This window comes from Varanus komodoensis, unplaced genomic scaffold (genome assembly GCF_004798865.1).
Source record: "Varanus komodoensis strain SLA01 unplaced genomic scaffold, ASM479886v1 scaffold1, whole genome shotgun sequence".
NCBI classification, from domain to species: Eukaryota; Metazoa; Chordata; class Lepidosauria; order Squamata; family Varanidae; genus Varanus; species Varanus komodoensis.
Window position 1 is genome coordinate 86,013,254 of NW_025335268.1, and position 25,020 is coordinate 86,038,273.

At 38.9% G+C, this 25,020-nt stretch overlaps 1 protein-coding gene across 3 annotated transcripts in view; it reads left to right on the plus strand.

Moving 5' to 3' along the window:
* UBE3A (ubiquitin protein ligase E3A) overlaps window positions 1–25,020 on the plus strand; it is a 46,795-nt gene that overhangs the window by 16,987 nt on the left and 4,788 nt on the right. For 2 of the 3 annotated variants that reach the window (XM_044433364.1, XM_044433373.1), the window contains 6 exons: window positions 355–469; window positions 3,291–3,335; window positions 8,613–8,923; window positions 10,221–11,488; window positions 23,246–23,390; window positions 24,278–24,483. In XM_044433364.1, coding sequence (XP_044289299.1) covers window positions 450–469; window positions 3,291–3,335; window positions 8,613–8,923; window positions 10,221–11,488; window positions 23,246–23,390; window positions 24,278–24,483 — 1,995 coding nt within the window. In that variant the 5' untranslated portion in view covers window positions 355–449. Of the gene's footprint in view, window positions 1–354; window positions 470–879; window positions 946–3,290; window positions 3,336–8,612; window positions 8,924–10,220; window positions 11,489–23,245; window positions 23,391–24,277; window positions 24,484–25,020 lie in introns of all 3 variants that reach the window. The other variant, XM_044433383.1, reaches the window with a different exon arrangement.

Genomic DNA, 25,020 nt, shown 5'->3' on the forward strand with positions numbered 1-25,020 from the left:
AAAAAGCCCTCGTAGGCACAGCTATTATGCAGGCTTCCAGGTGTAGCAATAAAGTAAAGGCTACAAGCCTGAGTGCCCAGATATGACTGAATCCTATCAACAATGAGAGTGCCAGTGCTTTCTCTGCTCTATTGTGAACACAAGGTTTGCAGGCCATCAATATTTCAGCTTTACTTGATTCAGTTTCAATAGTTTCACCTACTTAAAACATTTCTGACTATAAAAATGTTTGTTAGTGGCAAAATATATTTCTTGGATGCAGAGTATATCAATTATCCCAGCTCATTCATTTGTGTGGCTTAGAATATGAACCTGAGAATGTTTAACTAAGCACAGATGTATTTATTCGTTTAGCACTGTTAAGCCTATGCTTAGTCCAGCACGAGAAGATTGGCAAGAATCTATTTTTAATCAACAACACAAAATTGTGATCACCCCAATGTCACCGAATGGCCACAGCTTGTAAAAGGTAATTGTTAAAATAATCATGAACTTTTAAGAAATACGTATCTTGAATGCAAGAAATGCTTTGGTGGGTGAGGGGAGGCTTCATAACTGCTTAATTAGTAAGGAATCTTTATGAAGGGGCTGATAAATGTAAGTTGAATTGGATGTGAACATCCATTCTGCATTGCTTTGAATGTACATGTTACCGTTCACCGCAGAATGTTTTGGAGTGACTGTTCCAGGCCCAGTAGGTCCCAAATTGAATCCACCACAACATTTAAAATGGGTTTAACTTCTTTTTTAAGACTGGGAGGATCTTCACAGTATTTACTGAAATGGGTTCATAATTTGCTTAAAACTGCTTTAGTTCAGGAAAGTTGGTCATCTTGCTAAGAGCAGCAGACTTGCATACCTTTGCTTTTTCTCTCCTAGGGAGTTACAGTGGAGGTAAAAGGAGTGGCTTGCAGCATGGAGAAGTTGCTCCGAGGGTTATTGGAAGTGAGCCACCATTTGAAATTGCTAGTTCATGCTGCAGTGTTCAGATTAGTGTGTGTATGATGTGACCACATTTTCTGCAGTGTAATTCTGGGCTAAAAACTGGAACATTTATGAAAAATCATACTAAAAACAAATTCAGGGATCTTAGATGTTTATACTGAATATTGTATAAGTATGAAATAATATTTTACTCTGTAAAGCTTCTGTTCAATTCAGCAAATATCACTGATCAACACTGCTAGACAGTTAAGCTTTAACAGGTACAAAACATCCAACTTGTTACAACTTTGTAAAAATTTTTTCTATTCCTCAAACAATAATACCAAAATATAAACATGTATCAGGAACTACTTTTTCATTCTGTTACAGAGATTACCATAATTTACCTGATCTGATATTTAGGGACTAACAAAAAAATAAAGTGGCAAATCTTTATGTTAGCTGAAAATGTAGTTGTGTTAAAGACAATAATTTTAGGAAATATTTGGCATAAGACCGTGAGTACAACGTAAAAGAAAAATTCCAAATGCATACTAGGAAATATTTTTATTAGGCCAACCAAAATGTAAGAAAAGTTTCCCCCCAAATCTTATTTATTTATTTATTATATTTATATCCTGCCTTTTTTCCTTCAAGGCAGGATATAACTGTAATACCAAGATAGCTTACAGAATCCTCCTCTTCCTCTCAGTCTTCTCTTCACAACAACCCTGTGAGGTAGGCTAGATGTTAACGTGGAAAGGGCAGAAGGTAGATGCCAGGGAATCTGCATTATTTACTGTCTTAAGAGAAAATGCAGAAGGATGTACTAAATGGTTGAACTGAATTCTTGTGCTACTTACAGAGTGGGATATTTTAGTTAGTTAAAAATACTGAAGAACTCAAATTACTCAGTAGTTTGTTACATTTTGATTGGCTTAATGAAAATGCCATCCTATGATAATATCCTCAGTTCTTCTTGATAGTAATTTCTTTAAATAATGAGAGCTAGGTATATGACATACTGCACTGTAATTTTAGCTCTTTAAATATATTGAGCAGAAATGATGTTGAAGTTCAGACTTTCATACCTGTCACATTGTTTGATACATAAGCTTTTGCCACCCAGACCAAATATCTAGGTATCTTTGAATTTTCAAGAGCAGAAGTAGGCTAGCCAGTTTTCAAACTTAGGTTTCATTCAGATACAGAAACATACACAAGTTAATACACTCACAGAATTACTTCAGGCAAATGTGACATCTTATTCCAGGCTTCTGCCAATATGATGCCCTCTAGATCTTTTGGATTCAGCTCTCATCAGTCCCAACCAGCATGAACAATGGTTAAGAATTGTGGGAGTTGTGGTTCAAAACATCTGGAGGGCACCAGGTTTGGGAAGATTATCTTACTCCCTTAATTTGGCTTAGGCCAAAAACAGGCATTTTGCTTTATTTATATAAAGTGTGGATTTGATACGCTATCTTGCATTGAATGAAACTATAGTCAAACCCTTACCTACCTTCAGATCATACTGTGCTCAAAGAACTGGTAACTAGTGAGTTACTTTTGTGCATAATAGTGGCACACAATAATCAGAATGGCCTTGATAGTTAACTGTTTCTGAAAGCAGTTCTGGAATATAATAAACTTGATGAAGGACATACCAACAGTATAGAAAGAGAAGCAAAGATGGGCAATAGTTTTTCTTGCTTCTGTGGTAACACTGTTCCTAAATGTTTGTACTCAAACACTAGCATAATGTTGTTGCCTGTAGACTCTGAAATTACATAAGCAGCAAATGTTCACTCATCTGAAGCCCTGTTGTGGGTAACACAACGCTTAATACTATACAGAAGTTGTAAGCAAAGGGCTTCCTGAACTTGCCTAATGTTTCCTTTCTCAAATAATGCCCATATTCAACATCATTCCATTTTATATAGCTTGGTCATATAGGGAAGAACACTGGTACATCTAGCCCATGTATTTACTCTGACTGACAGTGGCTTTTTTTCAGACACTTTCAGCCATACTGTGATAAAATACTGGGAACTTAAAAACATTTTGCTGCCTGAAATTTAATCTCTACACTTAAAAAGTTTTCCTAGGAACCACTTTCCCCTCAACAACCTTTTGACTCATACAAGCAAGTTTTAAAATGCAAGTATGATGAACAGTTTGCATCTGTCTGTCTCTAGTTTTGAGCATCCTTACCTGTAATTGATTTTGATTTCACATTGCTAGGACTGACTTTTAAGAAACAGTTGTTGGGGCATTAATGGTACATAACCATCACAATTCACAGACACATCATTTTTCTCTTAGCCACATGTCAAATCACTTAAGTTTTTATTTAAACCTTTCAGATCACCAGGAGAACCTCACTCTGAAAACATTGAAGCTAGCCGAATGTAAGTATAACTAGCACTTCAAAAGATTGTATTTGATATATTGGCTGTATTCATATGATACTGCAAGCTCCTCTGACTGATTAACTTGGTGGGGAAGGATTGTCATATCATGTGAACCCACTGGCTTCTTCAGGTTGTTTCTGTCTGCTCTGCTCCTGTACCAGGCCAGGTGGCAGCAGTGCTGCAAGATGATACTGATGCCGATCTCACCAGAGGTGGCAAGAGAGAAACCTTGGTGTCCCCACAGTGTATTCTGGCATACCTAGAGAAGGACTGAAGGGTGGGAGGAACCTCAGTACCCCTGCTGTGTGCGATTGTTTGTCAAATGCACCAGAGACCCCAAGCCAAGTGACTGCACAAGTTGGCTTATAGGCAATCTTAGGTTTTCTGTGTCATGTGAACCCACCCATTGTGTTAAAGTCAGATTTAACATCTGGGTTGCATTATTACAACCTCTAACAGCTACCTCTAAGGAAGGAAAGGTACATGAGGAATTTTTTTCAATATTCAAACTACACAATAATTTGCCTAGAACATGGGTACAAAACAAATCCAAGTTCTCTAGAAAATCATAAGGTTAGATCTTTTAATTTATTCCAACAGATGTAGCATAGTACCGTACAGTATCTGAATAATGTTTTGACTTCATGTCGGTCGTATTGATGACATGTAAGGAGTATATGGCATTTTTGCAGTTATGCCCCTTGCCGCCACAACCAGTAAGGCAAGTTGCTTCCCACCACATTCTTTGCAAGCAGGTAAATGATTGTTGTGGATCATAGCCAGGATCTTCAACAACTAATCATGCTGAAGTTAAATTCAGTAATATCTAATTGTTTAGCAATACAGAAGATACTAGATCATGCCATGGATGGAAGAACTGTAAATAATTTGTTTCACTGTGCTTTCACTTCCCATATATATTATTGTAACTTGGAAGTCATCTAGTTTTTTAAGCTGCAGCTATAATTTAGTAGCTCCATCTTATTTATTAAGTCTGAATAATTCTTAGTTCAGATTGCTTTATTTGCTGAAGATACAACTATACTAACTACAAACAACATAGAATTAAACTTTAAAAAATAAGAAAACAATTCCTTAGAAACTTAAAGGAACCAAAGTGCTTCTTGCTTTGATGGATTGACTAGGATAGGAACAATTGTCAATATATATATTACAGCTGTGTGACTGACTGTTTTTCTCAACAGGATTGAGAAAGACAATCAGTCCAAAATATTTGTTATTTTTAAAACCAATTTCTTTTGTGAACATTACATGCGTGTGCATGCATGTGTGTTATAAAGTTCAGGGCTGAAAGGAGTAGAAATTTGACATGAATGTTTAGTGACTAAATACAGTATATCACAGAAGTTAGTACACCCCTCAACATTTTGTAAATATTATATCTTTCCTATGACAACACTGAAGAAATGACACTTTGCTACAATGTAAAGTAGTGAGTATACAGCTTGTATAACAGTGTAAATTTGCTGTCCCCTCAAAATAACTCAACACACAGCCATTAATGTCTAAACCGCTGGCAACAAAAGTGAGTACACCCCTAAGTGAAACTGTCCAAATTGGGCCCAAAGTGTCAATATTTTGTGTGGCCACCATTATTTTCCAGCACTGCCTTAGCCCTCTTGGGCATGGAGTTCACCAGAGCCTCACAGGTTGCCACTGGAGTCCTCTTCCACTCCTCCATGACGCCATCACGGAGCTGGTGGATGTTAGAGACCTTGCGCTCCTCCACCTTCCGTTTCAGGATGCCCCACAGATGCTCGATAGGGTTTAGGGTTTCTGGAGACATGCTTGGCCAGTCATCACCTTTACCCTCAGCTTCTTTAGCAAGGCAGTGGTCATCTTGGAGGTATGTTTGGGGTTGTTGTCATGTTGGAATACTGCCCTGCGGCCCAGTCTCCGAAGGGAGGGGATCATGCTCTGCTTCAGTATGTCACAGTACATGTTGGCATTCATGGTTCCCTCAATGAACTGTAGCTCCCCAGTGCCGGCAGCACTCATGCAGCCCCAGACCATGACACTCCCACCATGCTTGACTGTAGGCAAGGCACACGTGTCTTTGTACTCCTCACCTGGTTGTCGCTACACACGCTTGACACCATCTGGACCGAATAAGTTTATCTTGGTCTCATCAGACCACAGGGCATGGTTCCACTAATCCATGTCCTTAGTCTGCTTGTCTTCAGCAAACTGTTTGCGGGCTCTCTTGTGCAACATCTTTAGAAGAGGCTTCCTTCTGGGATGACAGCCCTGCAGACCAATTTGTTGCAGTGTGCGGTGTATGGTCTGAGCACTGACAGGCTGACCCACCACCCCTTCAACCTCTGCAGCAGTGCTGGCAGCACTCATACGTCTATTTCCGAAAGCCAACCTCTGGATAAGACGCTGAGCACGTGCACTCAACATCTTTGGTCGACCTTGGCAAGGCCTGTTCTGAGTAGAAACTGTCCTGTTAATCCGCTGTATGGTCTTGACCACTGTGCTGCAGCTCAGTTTCAGGGTCTTGGCAATCTTCTTATAGCCTAGGCCACCTTTATGTAGAGCAACAATTCTTTTTTTCAGATCCTCAGAGAGTTCTTTGCCATGAGGTGCCATGTTGAACTTCCAGTGACCAGTATGAGAGAGTGAGAGCGATAACACCAAATTTAACACACCTGCTCCCCATTCACACCTGAGACCTTGTAACACTAATGAGTCACATGATACCGAGGAGGGAAAATGGCTAATAGTGCCCAATTTGGACAGTTTCAGTTAGGGGTGTACTCACTTTCGTTGCCAGTGGGTTAGACATTAATGACTGTGGGTTGAGTTATTTTGAGGGGACAGCAAATTTACACTGTTACACAAGCTGTATATTTACTACTTTACATTGTAGCAAACTGCCATTTCTTCAGTGTTGTCACATGAAAAGATATAATAAAATATTTACAAAATGTTGGGGGGTGTGCTCACTTCTGTGATATACTGTACATGATAATTAAATGTTATCTAACATTGATTTATTAGATTGCAAGTATTCTAATTTGTGCACTTGAAGAATAATTCACACTTGCAGGTAACCAACAAGAGATGTAAATTGTATTACTGCCAGTCCCATAACGTTAGCTCATGTTGCATTGCCAATGCATGTCTTGGCTTTCCTTAAAACAAAATGACTAATGTTTGTTATTACTTGCTGTCTTCAGAAAGTGGTGCATCCTGTGTATTCCAGTGCAAATTCCTGGAATATTAACTGATTGTCACATTAAGGAGTAACATATGAGCCCAAAAGTCAATTTGTATGTGACCTTACTATCCAAGCCAATGTGGCTAATAATGAGAAAAATAAAATAATCTAAAATAAGAAATTAAAATGAAACAAGTAGATCTAGCAGCCAAGAGGGAAAAGCACAAAATAGGTACCAATCAAATGCCGCAAAAAACTGTGGCACAAACAGCTTCATTTTAACAAATTTGGTGGCTGCTAAATATGGCTAATGCTGATATTCTTGTTAAAAAGTTCTGTCTGCAGTAAATTACCCTACCCACTTTACCTATGAAGATGCGGGCATTCAGCAGAAGATCTCAATAATCGGGCATATGAAAGCAATCAAAACCAGTTGCAGAATGGTTTTAAAGATCACAAATAACCTTTAGAATTATGCCCAGAAGCAAAATGATAACCATTATATGGTTAATGCACAATCATACTCAGTTGCCCTGAGAATTGCACTTGCAATGTAACGGCAGGGTATCCATCATCTGAAAACACACAAATCATGTTTGGCTCAGTTTATTTCCTTCCCTGTAGGATAATTTAGAAAGAAATTGGTATAGCAACCATAGCTTAAAGAAGAGGGATTTAGGCTAGTTTTTCTTCAAACAATAGCTCCCCTATGCCTCAAAGAAAACTACTTTTGGGGACTAAGGGAATGTTGTGGGAAGTGCTATACAATTCTAACCCCTTTTGTTTTTTAAACAGCACACACTTACAGCATGGCTAATACCAAATAACTCTCTGTCTTTTGAATATGTCCTTTGCATGTCAAGTCTTACTAAATAATTATACAATATAAAGGCTAGAATGGGATAGTTGTTGAAACTTTCAGTGGAACAAAGAAACTGGTCTTCATTATTCTTGTACATCCTTAGCATAGTAAGTTCTGTATCCAAGTATATTTTAAACCAAGAGTAGGGAATCTCTAACACGGGCCAAATCTGACCCAAAGTTCTGACCCAAAGTTCCCCAGATGGCCACATCCTCTTCCCCTATTCCCTTTCTTTTCCAGTAATTTGATGCTTTCTTAGCTTTGTGATGCCCCCTTTTTAGAATATTCAAATGCCATTGCTAAAATTGAGTTACCAGCACTAACAGGATTAAACCATAACATGCTGGCAGGAAGCTTGTATTTTTGGCCCTGTTGCCTTTAGTCCTACTTACCATTGGAATGTGGCCCGCAAGAACCTGCCCAAAACTGAAGTTGGCTTTCAGGACAAAAAAGCTTCCTTGTTCCTGTTTTAAACCATTTCATTTTACCATGCTAGAATTTGGCATGTTTGTGTGTATCTCAATATGAACTGTTGGATTCAGACAGAATCCAGCTCATTGAGTTTAGGCCAGATCCAGCAAAATATGTCAATTTTACCACAGGTGAAGGAAAGGGAGGTGATTTCCCCCAGTTTCTTTTTCTCCCTGAAACCCCTAGTACAACCTTCCATACTGCTTTGGAGGGTCTCTCCTCCCCTTCCCCTGCCCTGGTTCACCCATAAGGGTATCCAAGCCAAGGGGATGTGGTCTTCCCATCTCTGGGTCCAATTCAACCCTGGACTTAGGATGTTACCTAAGAGCTTATTATACCTCCTAATTTTTTAAGTTTGTATAAAATCACTTAGGTCTGTACCAAATTATTTTGAGTATTGGATGTGTGACCCTTTCCTAACTCCATAGCTGAATATCTTTGCTACTGAAATGAAAGGGATTTTCATGCTCAATTTGGGCAAATCTTTGCTCAGGAGTAGTAGACTGATTTTTAGATGATATACATACAAAAACTAGAACACCAGTTTACACATTTGTAAACCAAATTGTGCATCAGATTTCTGTATTTACTGAATAGGTGCACCTTGCATTTCGGGATCACTTGATGTGTAATATCTCTTAAATTGAGGGAGATTACTTCAGAGCCTCATTAATCTGTGCCTTGCTGATCATTTGAATGAGCTTGTATATGAAAGCCATACTAATCCTTGTGCTTACTGTTTGAATGTTTGGTACAGGAAGCGAGCAGCTGCAAAGCATCTAATAGAACGCTACTACCATCAGTTAACCGAAGGCTGTGGAAATGAAGCCTGCACGAATGAATTTTGTGCTTCCTGTCCAACTTTTCTCCGTATGGATAATAATGCAGCAGCCATTAAAGCCCTCGAGCTTTATAAGATTAATGCAAAACTCTGTGATCCTCATCCCTCCAAGAAAGGAACAAGCTCAGCTTATTTAGAAAACAATTCCAAAGGTGCCCATAACAACTCCTGCACTGACAGAAAAATGAACAAGAAGGAAATGCAAGGCCCAAGAGATGACTTTAAAGGTAAGGCCTTATAAGATTACCAGCCTTATAAGAATGACAGTAACATTGTTTAGAAACTTTGAGAGTTCGATCTGCATTTAGAGTATAACACACCAGTTTGCCATCTTGCACACCTGTTACAGTGTTTAGAAACCATGGCTATATTTTAAAGAGTAACAAAAACAATCTTGCTGCCTGCCACTTGCTGTAAGAAAAAAATAAGGCCTAGTCTTCCTTAGTTTATGTTACTGAGAGAATATACTTGCCCTTTGGTAATCAGAATTCTGGCAGAAGACCACAAAAAAGCAGGGTAAAGCGCATGACCTTTTCTTCTTGTTAAACAGTTCTTTCTCCTGCATTACATTTGTAATACAGTTGGCAGCATCATAGTGAGTTTTTAGCTACCTTGCAAAATCTTTGAACCAGAACATGCTTTCTCAGCCACAGGAAATTTTAAAATACTCAAAGGTTACCCAACATAGCCCCTACCAGCATATAAGAGCATAAATTCATTTTCTTGCAGAATAATTGAATTGGCATTGTTTTAAACTTTGACTGTCTAAGTCTCTATCTACAAAAAGCTACATGAGGCTCTAATCTGGATAATAGTACTGTTATCTACTTGATAGTTGTCCTTGTTGAAATGTACTTTAAATTGAGCCAAAAAGCAGGTCGGAATGGATGCGGGAGAACCGATAGGAAAACGTCACATGGAAACAAGTTGAATTTTGCCCAATCAGGATTGGTTCCCATACAGATGCTTTTTGTAAATAAAGAAGTCGTGACCTTATACCTGCATTTAAGGCATCACCTCTGTTTTGTCTTAAGATGGTAGATGTGGCTGCCACAGTACTCCACTGTGTTTTTTCCAGATAAGGAAATGTGAGTGCTCTGGCTGCTCTGTTTGGAATGAGAAAGAGGGAGTGGGGTATTCAACCCAAACAGATCTTGAAGTGCCCCAGTTTTCCCCAGCAGCCAGCCATGGCGCGTTAGAGCATTGTGGGTGCCCCCTTCGTGCACACACACCCTCTCTCACTATCTCACGTCTGCAATATCTTTCTGTCTTTGGAAAAGAAAGGGAGGTGACAGCAGCAATCGCATGTTGCTACATTTCTCTAGCTTAGGAGTCCGAGTGTGGGTCCTGACTATTTCTTTTTGCTGCTGCAGGGGCTCTTGAATCTATGTCTCTGATTTCTGCCATTTGACATGCAAATGCTATATGCCAGCTGAAGATGGTAAATAATAATTCTTTTAATGCCTTCTTCTAAGTAGATTTATCTAAATTCAAGATGCTTTTTCTGGATTTTAAAATTTCTAGATGTGACTTTCTTGACGGAAGAAAAGGTGTATGAAATTCTTGAACTATGTAGAGAAAAAGAGGACTATTCTCCTTTAATCCGTGTCATTGGTAGAATATTTTCTAATGCTGAGGCATTGGTACAGAGTTTTCGAAAAGCCAAGCATCATACTAAGGAAGAACTGAAGTCTCTTCAAGGAAAGGATGAAGATAAGGATGAAGATGAAAAGGAAAAGGCTACATGTTCTTCTGCCATGGAAGAAGATTCGGTTGCACCATCCTCCTCGTCATCGTCATCGTCGTCATCAAGAATGGGTGATAATGTACAGGGGGATAACAACCTACAAAAATTAGGCCCAGATGAAGTGTCTGTAGACATTGATGCAGTCAGACGGGTCTACAATAGATTACTTTCTAATGAAAAAATAGAAACTGCCTTTTTAAATGCACTTGTGTACTTGTCACCCAATGTGGAATGTGACTTGACTTACCATAATGTATACTCTAGAGATCCTAACTATCTCAACTTGTTTATTATTGTTATGGAAAATGGTAACCTTCATAGTCCTGAGTACCTGGAAATGGCACTGCCATTGTTTTGCAAAGCAATGAGTAAGCTGCCCCTTGCAGCTCAAGCAAAACTGGTCAGATTGTGGTCGAAGTATAGTGCAGACCAGATTCGAAGAATGATGGAAACATTTCAGCAGCTTATAACCTACAAAGTCATAAGCAATGAATTCAATAGTCGTAACTTAGTGAATGATGATGATGCCATTGTTGCTGCTTCAAAGTGCTTAAAAATGGTTTACTATGCAAATGTAGTGGGAGGAGATGTGGACACAGATCACAATGAGGAGGAGGATGAAGAGCCTATCCCAGAATCCAGTGAGCTAACTCTGCAAGAACTGCTGGGTGAGGAAAGAAGAAATAAAAAAGGGCCTCGGGTAGACCCACTGGAAACTGAACTTGGTGTAAAAACTATAGATTGCCGAAAACCACTTATCCCCTTTGAAGAGTTTATCAATGAACCACTGAATGATGTTCTAGAAATGGACAAAGATTATACATTCTTCAAGGTAGAAACAGAAAACAAATTCTCCTTTATGACGTGCCCTTTTATATTGAATGCTGTTACCAAGAACCTGGGATTGTATTATGACAACAGAATCCGTATGTACAGTGAACGCCGTATTACTGTACTCTACAGTTTAGTTCAAGGACAGCAGTTAAATCCATATTTACGACTCAAAGTGAGACGTGATCACATCATAGATGACGCACTTGTTCGGGTAAGTAACAGTGTTAAATAAAACTGTTTAACTATTTCTAACCAAATAGCTAGAATGCTACATTGTCACTTCAGGACTTCTTCAGTTTATCCAAGATGATGTGTAGAATTATTGCAGATACTAGTGAAAGTTACTCCCATTCTGGGACACTATTCTGAAGTGTGAATAATTGAGTACCAATAAGTACTCCTACTGTATATGGTTTCTGTAATTTTTTTTTTTAAAAACAAACCTATTTAAAACATTTGCATATGGATTTCCTTTGCTAAAATCAGAGCAGTTTGGTAAAAAATCTGATCTCTGGACAAATGTTCTATCATATTTTATCCTTGTAAGATTTTTATCCTAGGACAGCCTCTCAAAGAGACATTTGAGTTTCTCACTGATGTAAGGACTGCACTCCCTCTTGAAACAAATTGAGGGGGGAAATGGGGGTTTTATGTGTGTATATGGGCTGTACATAGCAGAAACAATTGTTTAACTACCAAGCTTCACCATAACCTTAGAATGTTTGTGGACAATTTCCACATAGACGAAAACAGAACACTGTCTGCTTTATTATATTTATCTACCACCCCCTAACCAAAAAGGCTGTCTGGGTGGTTTACAGAATTAACATATAAGCAAAGATAAAAGTAAGAGTTAAAAATAAGAAAAAAATAAGAGTATCACAATGCAAACAACCAATAAACCACAATAATAAAAACAACCCCAAGACAACCAGTCAAATTGGTATGCAGGTGCAGCATCAGGTTAAATCCTATTAACATTACCATTTTCACTATTAAAATGCCTGGAAAATAAAAAGGTTTTCACCTGGCCCCGAAAGGAAAAAGTCTTCACAATCTCCATATTGAAAATCATTGACAATCCCTTTAAAGTGCTACCAGTCTTAAAAATGCTTCCATAATGCGTAAACATTTCATTTAATTTTTTGTACCTTTTTAGCCACAACTGCCTAGCTCTGTGAGTGTGAAAATAGCGAACCTCAGCTAGGCAATGTTCTGAGGGATACCAGCTGCAAATATGCTGCAGGTACCAACCCTGGACATTGACCAAGAGAGGCTCCAAATAAGGCTTTGCTTTGCTTTGCTTCGCTTTCTCCAGACAGCTGTCAAAAGCTTATTTGAAGGGAAAAGGATCTTTGCTCATGAAAAGGGAGCGATGAGCTTTACAACCCCCTCATCTTTTCTTTTTTTGCCTTGACTGTCCTTGGGGTACAACTCTGACTGCAAATGAAGGTACATTCAACCTTTTTTTCTGGTGAAAGCTAGTACGGGTAGCTAGTTCTGGGCCCCCTTCAAAAGGGTGTTTTTTTTGACAAGGAGAGATACAACCATAAAGTTCCATTGAGAGGACCCAACCATATAATTAAAATAATCCGTGGAAGTTAAATATTGGAAAATGCCCACAGCCCATATTAGTTTCCTGCACTATCAACCAGAAACAATAATGAGACACAAAAACTAAGGGAAGGAGCATGGCTCAGTGGCAGAGCAAAAGCTTTATCTGCAAGAAAATCCTGGCTCCATACAACATCTCCAGGCAAGGTTGTTAAGGAATCCTCTCCTAAAAGCTGCTAGTCAGTGTTGACAATACTGGACTAGATGGACCACAGACCATCTAGAATTAGGCAGCTCCCTATAACCCTATGACAGGAGAAAGTATTTTATTTTATTTATTTATTAAAACATTTTTATGCCGTACCAATATAAGAATCCAACCAAGCATGAGTTCCACCAGACACTGTGAAGGGCACTATACAAAAGCAAAAATAAACAAATAAAAATGCATCTATTCAAAGAGCGTTCCTATTTGTTTCAGTCAGAAGACTTGCTCAAATAAATTTATAATTAAATTCCCCAAGTAGCATGCAACTTTCAATAAATGATCCAGTCCTTCCACGTCAAGTGGTAAACAACAGCGTGCAGCATTTCATCAGACCCAACCAGAGGGAGATCCATTGGAAGATACTCAAAGAGTGTCCTGAATCTCCTCTTGCACAAAACTTCCTCTAGCAAATCCAGCGGCCCACCCAGCCCTTCCAACAGCCCTGCCTTTAACAGTGCGACATAACCTGGAATGGCGAGCCAGTAACTGCAGCGGGGTCATTGCGCATCCTGCACAGGAGTCGCCAGACAATGTGCGTCCCAGTAGGGGAGTTCTGTGGCTGCGGTCTGCCAAGGACGCCTTCCAGTGCATAGGTTCATTCCATCATCAAATCTTCTCTCATTCCGAGATGGGCAGTGGATAACCGATGCGTAACTTAGGAGTATATTGGTGAACTGCAGCTCGTCCCGGGGAGCTTTGGCCCCTGGGAGGCACAGAAAGGATGCCCATCGATCGGCCATGGAGGCGGTCAGGTGGCCTGCACGCGTGCGCATACTCCCTTTTCTCACCCCTGCTCTGGTTTGCACAAGTAAATGCAGCAGCAAGAGCTTCCAGGGGAGCGAGGCACATCCTGGTCCTTGCACAGCCGAGCCCCACCTGGGAAAATCAGCCCGGCCCGCCTTGCATAAGAGGCTCCCAGGTTGGCCAAAGCCCGTCCAAGCGCCAGGCAGCCCTCCCACCCTGTGCTTGGGTTCCACCCCGCCGATCCGCAGCTGCGCCCCGCGCTTCCCCAGGGCACAGCTCATTGCGCAGCAGCTCCTGCGCCACCCTCAGCGGGGCCACCTCACGGGAGGCAGGGGTTGGGACGTGGCTGTACTGCAATTTATATATGAAAAAGTAACTTTTCCCTAAAACTATTACTGATTAATGCTGTATTTTTTCTTCTCCTCCATGCAAGTAGTTGTTGCTTGTTCGTTTCTAAAGACAGTTTCCAAACTATCCATGACATCCATGCAGTTGTGGAGGGGAAAGTGTGTTTCACCCCACTGGGAGGGTATAACTCCAAAACTTTAATTGCAAGACATTTTCTCCCTCATCTTAACAACTTGGAGCTTAACCTGCCCTTCAAGAAACCATTAAAAAACTTCCACCCAAGTCACGTTTAATATGGCTTAAGCTTTAAATAGTTGATGTACATGCTGCCTTCGACTATAATAAAATAACCTGAAGTTGTAAGCTCACACTTTTTGCATAAACTCAGTTGACATCTAGGAAATGCATGCAGTACTGAACTTTGGCTAAGTATTGTATACCAAAACTTAGAATCATGTTTTTCAATAGCTTTCCAGTAGTGATTCTGGAGTTCAGTTTGAGGAGGAGGAAACTTGGTTAACAGTATCATGCTCTTTCATCATTTAATGAGCAGGTTCCACACTCTAGAGGAATATTTCCAGAAAGTAAAGGAGCTGTAAAAATTACCTTTTTTCACCAGGTTAAAAAGTCTTTTTTCAGAACTTCCAATAGCAGTGTCCTAACTGTATTTACAATTTATAGTTACATTCAAGTTGTATTTGATTTAATTGGTCTTTAACTAGATTGAGCATGTTTCTGAGCGCCTATTCTGCATTATTAATTATACAAGAATGAAAGGTTTCACAGACCTGTTAATTTGATCAAGTTTGTTAGTCTAAGGGTTCAGAATGAATTTTGGATTCAACTGTTGTCAGTTACATCCTGAATGATAAGTTGGGGAAGTCAACTCTAGAGATAAAGAGAGAAAATTTCTAGTTCTGCTTGAAATTGTAGGTTTCTTCATATTTGATAAAGTTGAATTTATCTTTGCTGTGACCTGGAAGTATAGATGTCTTACATGCGCCATTTCATTAGAAGTCATTAGCAGCCTCTCGATTTATTATGTTCCTATGAGTGAGTTAGATTGGCCCTCCATTAGTGTTCAGATTCTGGAAATATTGCTTGGAGATACAAGATACTGATTTTTTAGTGGCTGAAACAATGACTATGGGCTCGACACTGTGATTCACAGATCCTTTCCCCCAACTTCAGGAACACAATCCATGTATAGCTGAATCAGAAAACTCTGTGACTGGAATGCAGCTAATGTTTCCAGTCTCTTATGACAGAGTTTTCTATTACATATATATTGTGCAAATAAAATTGAGCATTGTGTTCTATAACATCTAGTTTGTTGAAAGTCTGTTTATCATGACTTTGCTCTATTTTATTGTACATTAAATGTCTGATTTACTTTTCTCAGTATTTAATTTCTCAGCAGCGAAGTTTTCCTCTGCTGAATAAATGGTTGCATTGTTTTAATTTTTAGGTGCCTTTTGTTAGATTTTTCTTTTCATATGTATTGCTTTTGCATAACAACTGAGTACCTTAGTCAAATTGTCAAGAACATATTGTGCTCCTTACTGCATTGAATTTAACCTTAAGCAATTACCTTTTCCAGTTATGCAACTGTTTTATTGCTCTGACTACTGACAAAGCATTCTTTTTTAATAAAGATTTTTATTAAGATTTTAAACTAAAAACTAAAAAATATCAATCATCAAATACATTGGACGTACTGGGTCATCTCCCTATAACATATCTTTTTACCATTCTATAATCATATTCAAATCGATTTATAAAAATTTAAAGACATCTTTAAATCTAAGCCAAGTGCCATTTCTCCAGCCAATCGTAAAAAAGGTCCCAAATTTGATAGAAGTCAGTATCTTCTTTCTCCTAAAGTAATAGAGTCAATCTGTCCATTTCTGCACAGTCCAGAACCTTTTTTAAAATCAGTTCCTCACTCTTCCAGTATTGAGCAAGTGCAATCCTCGCCGCTGTGATTAAATGTAGCATCAAATACATTTCTTGTTTGCTAATATTTTCCAGTATAATGCCTAACAAGAAAATTTCAGGTTTAAAAGCTAAGGGTTTTTGTTGCATTTCCTCAAGCCATTTATGTATTTTAATCCAGTACTTTTCACATATTCACAGGTCCACCACATAATGGTAAAAAGTACCCACATCACGTTTACATTTCCAACATCCGTTTACTTTTCTAATTCAATATTATATCCAAAATTTTGTGCTCATGTTATCATAGTTTCCGTAACCTGTTCCCCTTCCATTTTCCTGTCAAGTAAGAACTCATAAATTCTTCTAATCATTTTCTCATCTGTTTTTAGCATCACTTGATCAAAGGCTGTTAGGTCTTTATAAAAACCCCATATTTTACCATCTTTAGCATATCTTGATTGCATCTGCACCTTATACCACCAAGAGATATTGAGTCCCTGTTCTTGTATTTCTTGATCTAGTTTCAGGCCTCCATCCTTATCCAAAATGTCATATCTTATGATCCCTTCAAAATTCAATATATTCGGATACACAAAAGCTTCCATAGGTGAAAGCCATCTTGGTAATTTATTATACAAACTTTTCCCACACTGACATTAATGATCTTCTAATAAAGTGACTTTAAAAAGTCCCATGAGACTTAACCTTCTCATACCCCATATAAGCATGCCAACCCATTTGCAAATCATGACCTTCAAGATACAAAATTCTCTTATTTCACAAGGTTATCCATTCTTTTAGCCAAGTTAAAATAGATGCTTGATAGCACAACATCCAATCAGGAAGACCAAAACCCCCGTTCTTTTTGGTTTCCTGAAGCATTGTTTAATCCTTGCTTTCTTTTTTCTCCAAATAAATCTCAAAATTTGAAAATTTAAATCCTCAAAAAAATTTTTATCAATTTTTACGGGAATCATTTGGAACAAAAACAAAAGTTTTGGTACTATATTCATTTTAACAAGTGCTATTCTTCCCATCAAAGACAATTGTAAATTGGCCCATTTTTCCAGATCAACTTTAATATCCTTCAATAATTTATCATAATTGTCTTCTTTCAAAGTTGTGCATTTATCTGTAAGATAGATTCCCAAGTATTTAACCTTTTTAACAATCTGCAAGTCCATTTGTTCTTGGAGTCTTTTTTTCTGATCTTGCGTAAGATTTTTAACTAAAAGTTTCATTTTTTCTTTATTTATTTTCATCCCCGTAACCTCACCATATTTTTCAATCCATTGTAAAAGCTTAGGGATTGTTACAAAAGGTTCCTCTATTATAAAGACCAAATCATCTGCGAATGCTTGCAATTTATAATTTTCATCCCTAATTTTAGTACCTTTAATGTTCTCGTCATCCCTGACATTTCTATTCAAGACCTCTAAAGTCAGAATGAACAATAGGGGTGACAACGGCATCCTTGCCTCTGACAAAGCATTCTTATTCTCTTGTAGTCTGGCTTAATGATCAGATTCAATCTTATTTCAGTTTGTAAATTCGGTGTCATGTATACTTAAGAAACATAACTTTGTCTTAAATTCTGAGACCTTGTGCCTTCATTGAGAAGTAATCTTTCATTACATTTTAAAGATGGAATAGGTAGCAAAAGAAATGTTGGAGGTTCTAGGAATGGACAAATTGTGACCCTCTGGATGTTATGGCTTAATAGGCCCTTCAACCCAAGCAAACATAGCCATTGGTGAGAATATGGGTGTTATACAGCAAAACTTCTGGATCACACCCAGTTGCCCATGTATGACTTAAAACATATAGATTATATTGTCTGTCTGAAATATTTTGCCTAACTTCTTGATCTGAAATCCATAAAGTTCTTTTTATCTCTTCCTTCTGAAAAATGCAAACCTAGTATTTGTAACTTCTTTCTGTTTAATTGCCCCATCATATTCATAGTCTTGGATTATGTCTGCATTCCTGGCAGCCGATTTAAATAAGACCATCCTGTAATACAGAATTAAACTTTGCCCCTCTTGTAACATCTTATGTTTCCTTCTTGGGGGAACCAAGAAATATTATTTTTTGTAGTTCCTGATGAGTCAAAAATATGGCATCTGTACTTTCACAGAACAGCAAAAGAGCTTGCAGTGCCTCTGCAGTATTCACTGGGCATAGGTTCTAACTGTCACTTCCCTAACCTCAAAAAGGGAAAGAAAAATAAGGTATCTCCCTTACATTTCCATCTCTATTACATCCTTTGCCGGCCATGTCAAGTTTGGCCCTGTGCTGCTTTGGCCATGGTCACTAAATGATTTTAAGTTTCCATGTCCATACCTTTCTCTTCCCAAGCTGACACCAGTGCTTTTGTGATAACCTCAAAGAGTAGAGTTTCAGCTTATCCAGTCTCTAACCCCAGGTGTTCGTGTGAACTTTTTGTAATACCATTCTGGACTTTTACTTGGCTTGTGTGCTGCTCTGGTTCCAATTGTGAAGGCATTCTTGATGGTTTTAACACTCAGAACATGCTTCAGCACCTAGTGCTCTTTTCACTATTAGTATCCAGTTTTGGTAGCTACCTCTGATATTTTCTTATTTTAGCGACTAGCATTATTCTTCAGTATTAACTACATTTCTTTCAAGCGTATACCTCTGTGTATAGTATTTCTTGATGTGGTTGGTATCTTACATAGCTTTTGTACTTGCCCAACCCTTGCTGCCTAGCACATACAGTTGTGATGCAGTTTAAAAAACAGGAGCCGTTTGTTGGTACATATGGTTTGTCTTGTGTAGATGATCTTGGTAAGTGGAGAATCTTTACTCCTGCTACAAGATTCATGGTAACTGTATTTGTTTATACTATGCATGGTCTTTGTTGTTGCAGCTCCAGTTTTGAGCCTGGTGCCTCCATACAGCCAGTTTTCAGTGTGTGATCTAAGTCATGTCTTAGTGTTTGGTCATCTTTTTTGTATCTTAGAGCTATGTAGGCATTTAGCACTCGCTGGTACCAGTTTTTCAAATTTGAGTGTACTACCTTGTTACCTTAATTTCTGTCTGTATACCACTGATAATATACATGGGCATTTGTCTTCCTTTTACATTCCCACACTGATGCTGCTGGCTTCATTTTCATTCTGCACTGTTCTCAGCATTTGGTATTTGTTCTCATCCATGATTCCACTAGTGATTCTCTTACTCTTAGCATGCCTGTTCTCATGGTGCTTTAAATTCCAAGGATTTGTTTTTTACTTCTTAAGAAGGCATAGATTTATTGCTTCCATTCCCTCAAGACCACAAGCAATTGAGATTTGGTGTGTGGCATCCATCCCTAGCAGTTGTATCGCATGGATCAACTGCTGCCAACAGAGGTGCACTCTTCATCCCCGGCAGGGTGTACGTCTACATATTATTCCTGTTTTAAAACCACTTTATACTAGCAGTAATTGTCTTCAGCCCAGAATCTATTACAACATAGTTCCAAATGCATTTCAGGCATTGTAGCACCTCTGGCCTTGTTTGGCTTTCTTCAGCTATAAAGACAACAGTCTTAATGTGAGACAACCAAAAATTTCAGAAACAGAGCCTTTAAAAGGCAGTCCTCAGTGTGTGCCCTGAAACAGACAGGATCAAGTCAGATGTATCAAAATATCTACGTGAAAGTCATTCATCATGATACCATCGAAAACAGAATGACAGCCTAAACCACAGTCAGGCCAAAATGCGATAAAGCCCTTTGGCAAGGAGTGGCAAGAAAAAGGTTGCCAAAGCTGCACTTTGTGTGGCTGCTGTACTTTGTGTGGCTGCCATCCATTTTCCCCTGAGCTTCGGCCAATACCGAGAGAACAGGATTGCTTACCAACAATCACCACTGCTACCATAGCCCAGAATACTGTGGCAGTGGCAGTGATTTAAAGGATCCAGCTGTTCCTGCCTTACTGTAAGGCTAGAAGAGAGAGCCCCTTTATATGTCCACAAAACTGATCCTTTTGGCTCCAGCTGCCCTCTCTTACCCACCCTGCTCTCACTTCGTACCACCTGACATTCTCTTATTTTAGGGACTAAGTACCTTGCATCCCTGAGTGGTGATGGAAGTGCAATGTCAGGCTCCACATGTCTTCCCTGCTCTGTGCTCCTGCAGATGCCAGGAGAGTGGCATTGCTCATAGGCAATCCCAGTCTGGCATCAGCAGGAACTCATGGGGTGTAAGCACTGAACCTCTCTCCCTTCAGTGTCCTGGGGGATACCAGTGGGAGGACTGAATGTGGTCGAGGAGCTTCTGGATCCCTGCTATGCCTGATTGTTAGGGAGCAGGAGCCCCCAAGCAACATTACCACCAGTGCTTAAAGTATTCTCCATAACCACTCTGGGCTTAAATATAATATCTCTTTTCTTATTTCCCCATGCATCCCCTACTAGCACAGCTTGCTGGGTCTTGCAAACCCAGCAAGGGTGGCTTGTTGCTATTGACAGCAAGTCACTCAGACCGCTGAGCTTATTTCCTCCTCCAGGATCATGCAAAGGGGCCCAGTATCTCTTACTTTGCTTCTGTTATTCTTCTTGACTATTTTCGACACACATCGCTACAGTGTGTCTGTTCTTTCACCATAATATGGTGTGAGTATGCTTACCACAGAGATGAGAGGAACTTTGCATCCATTCACCCTGAGAGGACGAACAGTGCTACCTCTTACTTGCATAAATGCTGCCTTGGAATGAGTGTCTGCTTTCTGTGTCTCAGTCCTCCACTGCTGCAGTCCAAACCATTGTTCATCAATACTGTGATTTCTTACTTGATTTTATCTGGAATGTCAGCTATAAAATAACACAGGTACCCTGTATTTGTGGCCGCTTTTCTATGTACATGCTTTCAGATATCTGCTAAACTCCAAGTTTAAGGGCTCCCTAGTGCCATCCAGTTTTGCACAAAGTGCAGTTTGCAGCCTCCTATCAAGCTACAGACCAGCTTTAATGATTGCCTTCTTGTACATACTTCACACATTTTCAGACCTACCACTGCCCATTCTGGCTTCCACAGTGCAGGTTTTGGCCAGATTCTCAGTCCCAAGATGCTGATGAAGGCAGAAAATCCCCAGTGCATAAATGTAACAATGCCTTTATTGTTAGCTTACCTTGAGCAGATCTTGTGTTATTGAGTGACTAACAAACCAGCAAACTCTCTGGTCTACACATACATCAGGGTAGACAAAAATCAATGATTTTTTAAAAAAATGATTTTTATTTAAATTGGATTCTTTATTTAAATTGGATTTTTTTAAAAATAATATGCTTTTTGAGGAAAAATCTATTTAAAGATAATTTTCTGTTTAAGATATATTATAGTCCAAAGGCTAGTCATCATGAAATAAGATCTAGTTTTTAATTATGTAGCATGAAGTTGTATATTCCTGCAATGTTTAAATTCTTTGGTAAATGAATTCCATTAATCCATTCACCAATGTCATGCTCTTCCAGAGCTTTCTGTAAGATTATTGGGCAGTTTTTCTGTCTAAGTATTCATGTCTGCAAAGATCATGAGCCTCTTTTCACAGGAAAAATGTTATAAAATAAACATACAGAGTTGAGAAAAAGATGGTAATCTCTGTAGGCAGAATCATGCCTTTACATCTGAAGTGCTAAGTTTCAAACCATTCAATGGACAGAAGAAGATTGCTGGGAGTGGAGAAGATCTGCACAAAAAGTTAAGTGTGAGGAAGCAGTAAAAATGGAGTGGATGCTCCACAAGTCTTTGGATCTTTTTGTGTCTAGTCTGAGGTTTATCATATTATTCTTTCCCTGGAGGAGAAACCTATAATAGCAGCAGGCCGTAAAAGAGACCCAGTTTTGGAATTTTTTAGTGAAGTTCCTCTACCTAAAGACATGTAAGGCAGGCTTGTGTACAAATTATATACAAAACCATGATTTACATCTAGTCTTACGGACTAGTGACTTAAACCGTTATTTAAATTGATTTGATATAAATCAAATCCTCCTTGACATATATTCAGGAATTGTACTGAATTTTAAATACTTACTAAATACTTCACCTGTGTTATAGCTTCTAATGTTCTGTGGAGATTCTGAGTTTTGTTCTGTTTAGAGTAGACCCACTAAAACAAGGTGGACAAGTAAGTAATTATTAACTTGACCAATCTGTTTCAATGGATGTACTGTAAATAGGACTAACATTAGTGACAACCTTCTGTGCCTGTCTTCAGGAAGTCCCCAGGAAGGTGCTACACAGTGTTAACCATTGAGATCTTATTGGTTCCATGAACTTATTGGTTATTTTTATGTTGTAAGTTAAGTTTTTACATTACTCTGTGCCACGAATTGAGGAGGAGGGGATAAGAGAAGTCTGCCAGGGTGGTGTAAGGTCTGGGACACTGCTACGGAGAAGTCAGCTAATCCTGGTGAATCAGATGCATCAGAGCTTATCAGCGCCCTGTACATTAATGCCAACGAGTACCCATGGACAGCAGGGTGGTGGTGCAGAAGGCCTTGCAGAGATTCAGGGTCTAATTTTGGTAGGCTGCTGCTTAACACCATCCATGACCACAGAAATGTCAGAAATGGTTGGGAGTGGCTGCACCTACAACTGAACCCAAAGTAAAATATTCTGGAAGCGGTAGACTAATCTGCCTGGTCCCCAGTCCTTGGAATACCTTATGAATCCTATTATCTGCTTCCTATTGTTTCTCAACCCCAGCCTAACCAAATTTGCAGCCATCCACAAGCTTCTCAAGGGAAGTGAACACTGCTAACATGTCTCTGCCCATCAATTTCAGCATCACCTGACTTCATTAGCTCTTCTTTGCTTCATTAAAAATGGGTTTGCTTGTCTTCAGTTTGCTTGTCTTCAGTTTCACTGTGAACCTAATTATGCTGTTTTCAAAGAGTATAAATATTCCTAAGACAAGTATTCATTTTGACTGTTTCTCTTAAATCAGTTTTTTTAAAGTTTTTTCTGAATCTCATTGTTTGTAATGTGACCATTAAAAGATACTTCAAGTGTAATGCAGTGGCTTTCAGTTTTGTTAAGTTCTTTATAGCTAGTGCTGATTATTTATACAATAGATACACTAAAGGAATATTTTGTTTCTCATCCAATAGTTAGAAATGATTGCCATGGAAAATCCAGCAGATTTGAAAAAGCAGTTGTATGTGGAATTTGAAGGCGAACAAGGGGTTGATGAAGGAGGAGTTTCCAAAGAGTTTTTTCAGCTAGTTGTAGAGGAAATCTTCAATCCAGATATTGGTATGTAATTAACTTTCTGTGTGGTTGGTTTGAATTTCGCTTCTTAATTCTAGCTGTAGTTTCCCTGACTGTGCCTGTCCTCTAGTGGAATCCTTAGAAAACCTGGCTTCCTTTGTCCTAAACTGTGTGTTTGATAAGATGGCTGACAAGACTAAAAGTACTAATTTGTGTACCTGGGCCAAGTGTCCTTAATTCTAGCAGCACAGTAACTGTTGCTTTGTTCATGTTTGTTTTCTACACCTAGCTTTTGTGTTCCCCACCCATCAACACAGTATTGTGTTAGTTCAGCAAAATTACATGATAGCACCACTTCCAGGACTCAGCACCACTTTGGCATGCAAGTCATGATTTGATTGGACTGCTCCCCTCCATCTGTACAGCTTTCTATACTGTACACATAGAAAGCTATTTTTAGAATACTTATTTGATGTATTAGTTTTTCTTGCATGTGCACTATTCAACAGAGAATAGTTTTTGTCCCTTTATGCTCCTTTCCAGTATACTAGCTGAAGTGATAAAAAGTTTCCAGGAGAGTTGTATTATGTGACTTCTCCAAATGCAGAGTACCCTTAAGGTGTATGCAGGAGCCTTATGTTATTGTTGAGAGGACTCTGAACTCTTAGAAGCAGAGCCTTTCCAGTAGAAGCAATCACCATTTGATGCCCTCTTTATTTAAAGTGGATTTGTGGGGGAAGATTCTGGTGGTACAAATTGGGGCTTTTATTTGAAATGTCATTTAAGCTATTGAACCTATGCTAGGTTTTTCTATGAAGTCATGTATGGCTAAATAACAGATGAATTTCAAAACTGAAGCATTCATAATTAGAAAATGTCTTGCTATTTTGTACTTTTTGTAACATCAGTAATTATTAACATCATTTTTATAGGAATGTTCACTTACGATGAGTCTACAAAATTATTTTGGTTTAATCCATCCTCCTTTGAAACTGAGGGACAGTTTACACTGATTGGAATTGTACTGGGTCTAGCCATTTACAATAATTGTATTCTGGATGTCCATTTTCCAATGGTTGTCTACAGGAAACTAATGGGCAAAAAAGGAACTTTCCGTGATCTGGCAGACTCTCACCCTGTAAGTTCAATATTTCTTTTTCAATTTCCATACAGCTTGGAAGCCTCTACTTCAATTTAAAATTGATTTTATATCTGGACTTTATCACAATTTCTAAATATTCGGCATATGTTATTTAAGTAATCCTGACAAACAGTCCCGTACGAGTCTCAATTTCATAATAAAAGCTGAAGCTTGCCTACTGGGTCATCACTGAGGAGAGCCAATTTCACTCCTCAGGCTGTTGGCCTCCTTACCTGTCCCAGCTCTCAGTCCAATGAAAGTTAATTTAAATGTTAGAAATACCAGGATTGAGTAGTGCTTGTATTCACCTGCTGAAACACTACAGATTATGCTGGCCAGGGCTGAAAGAGATAGGCATGAACTATCCAATTACTTGTTGAGGGCCCCTGTAACCCAACACCAGTACTATGTCAGTCCTGGAGAAGAAAATGTGGAGGAGAGTGGCAAGCTCACATAACCTGTGTGTGTCTTTAGCTAAACAGCCAAGCTCAAATGTTTAAAGGTATAGATGGACTTAAGCCAAGTTTAGAATTT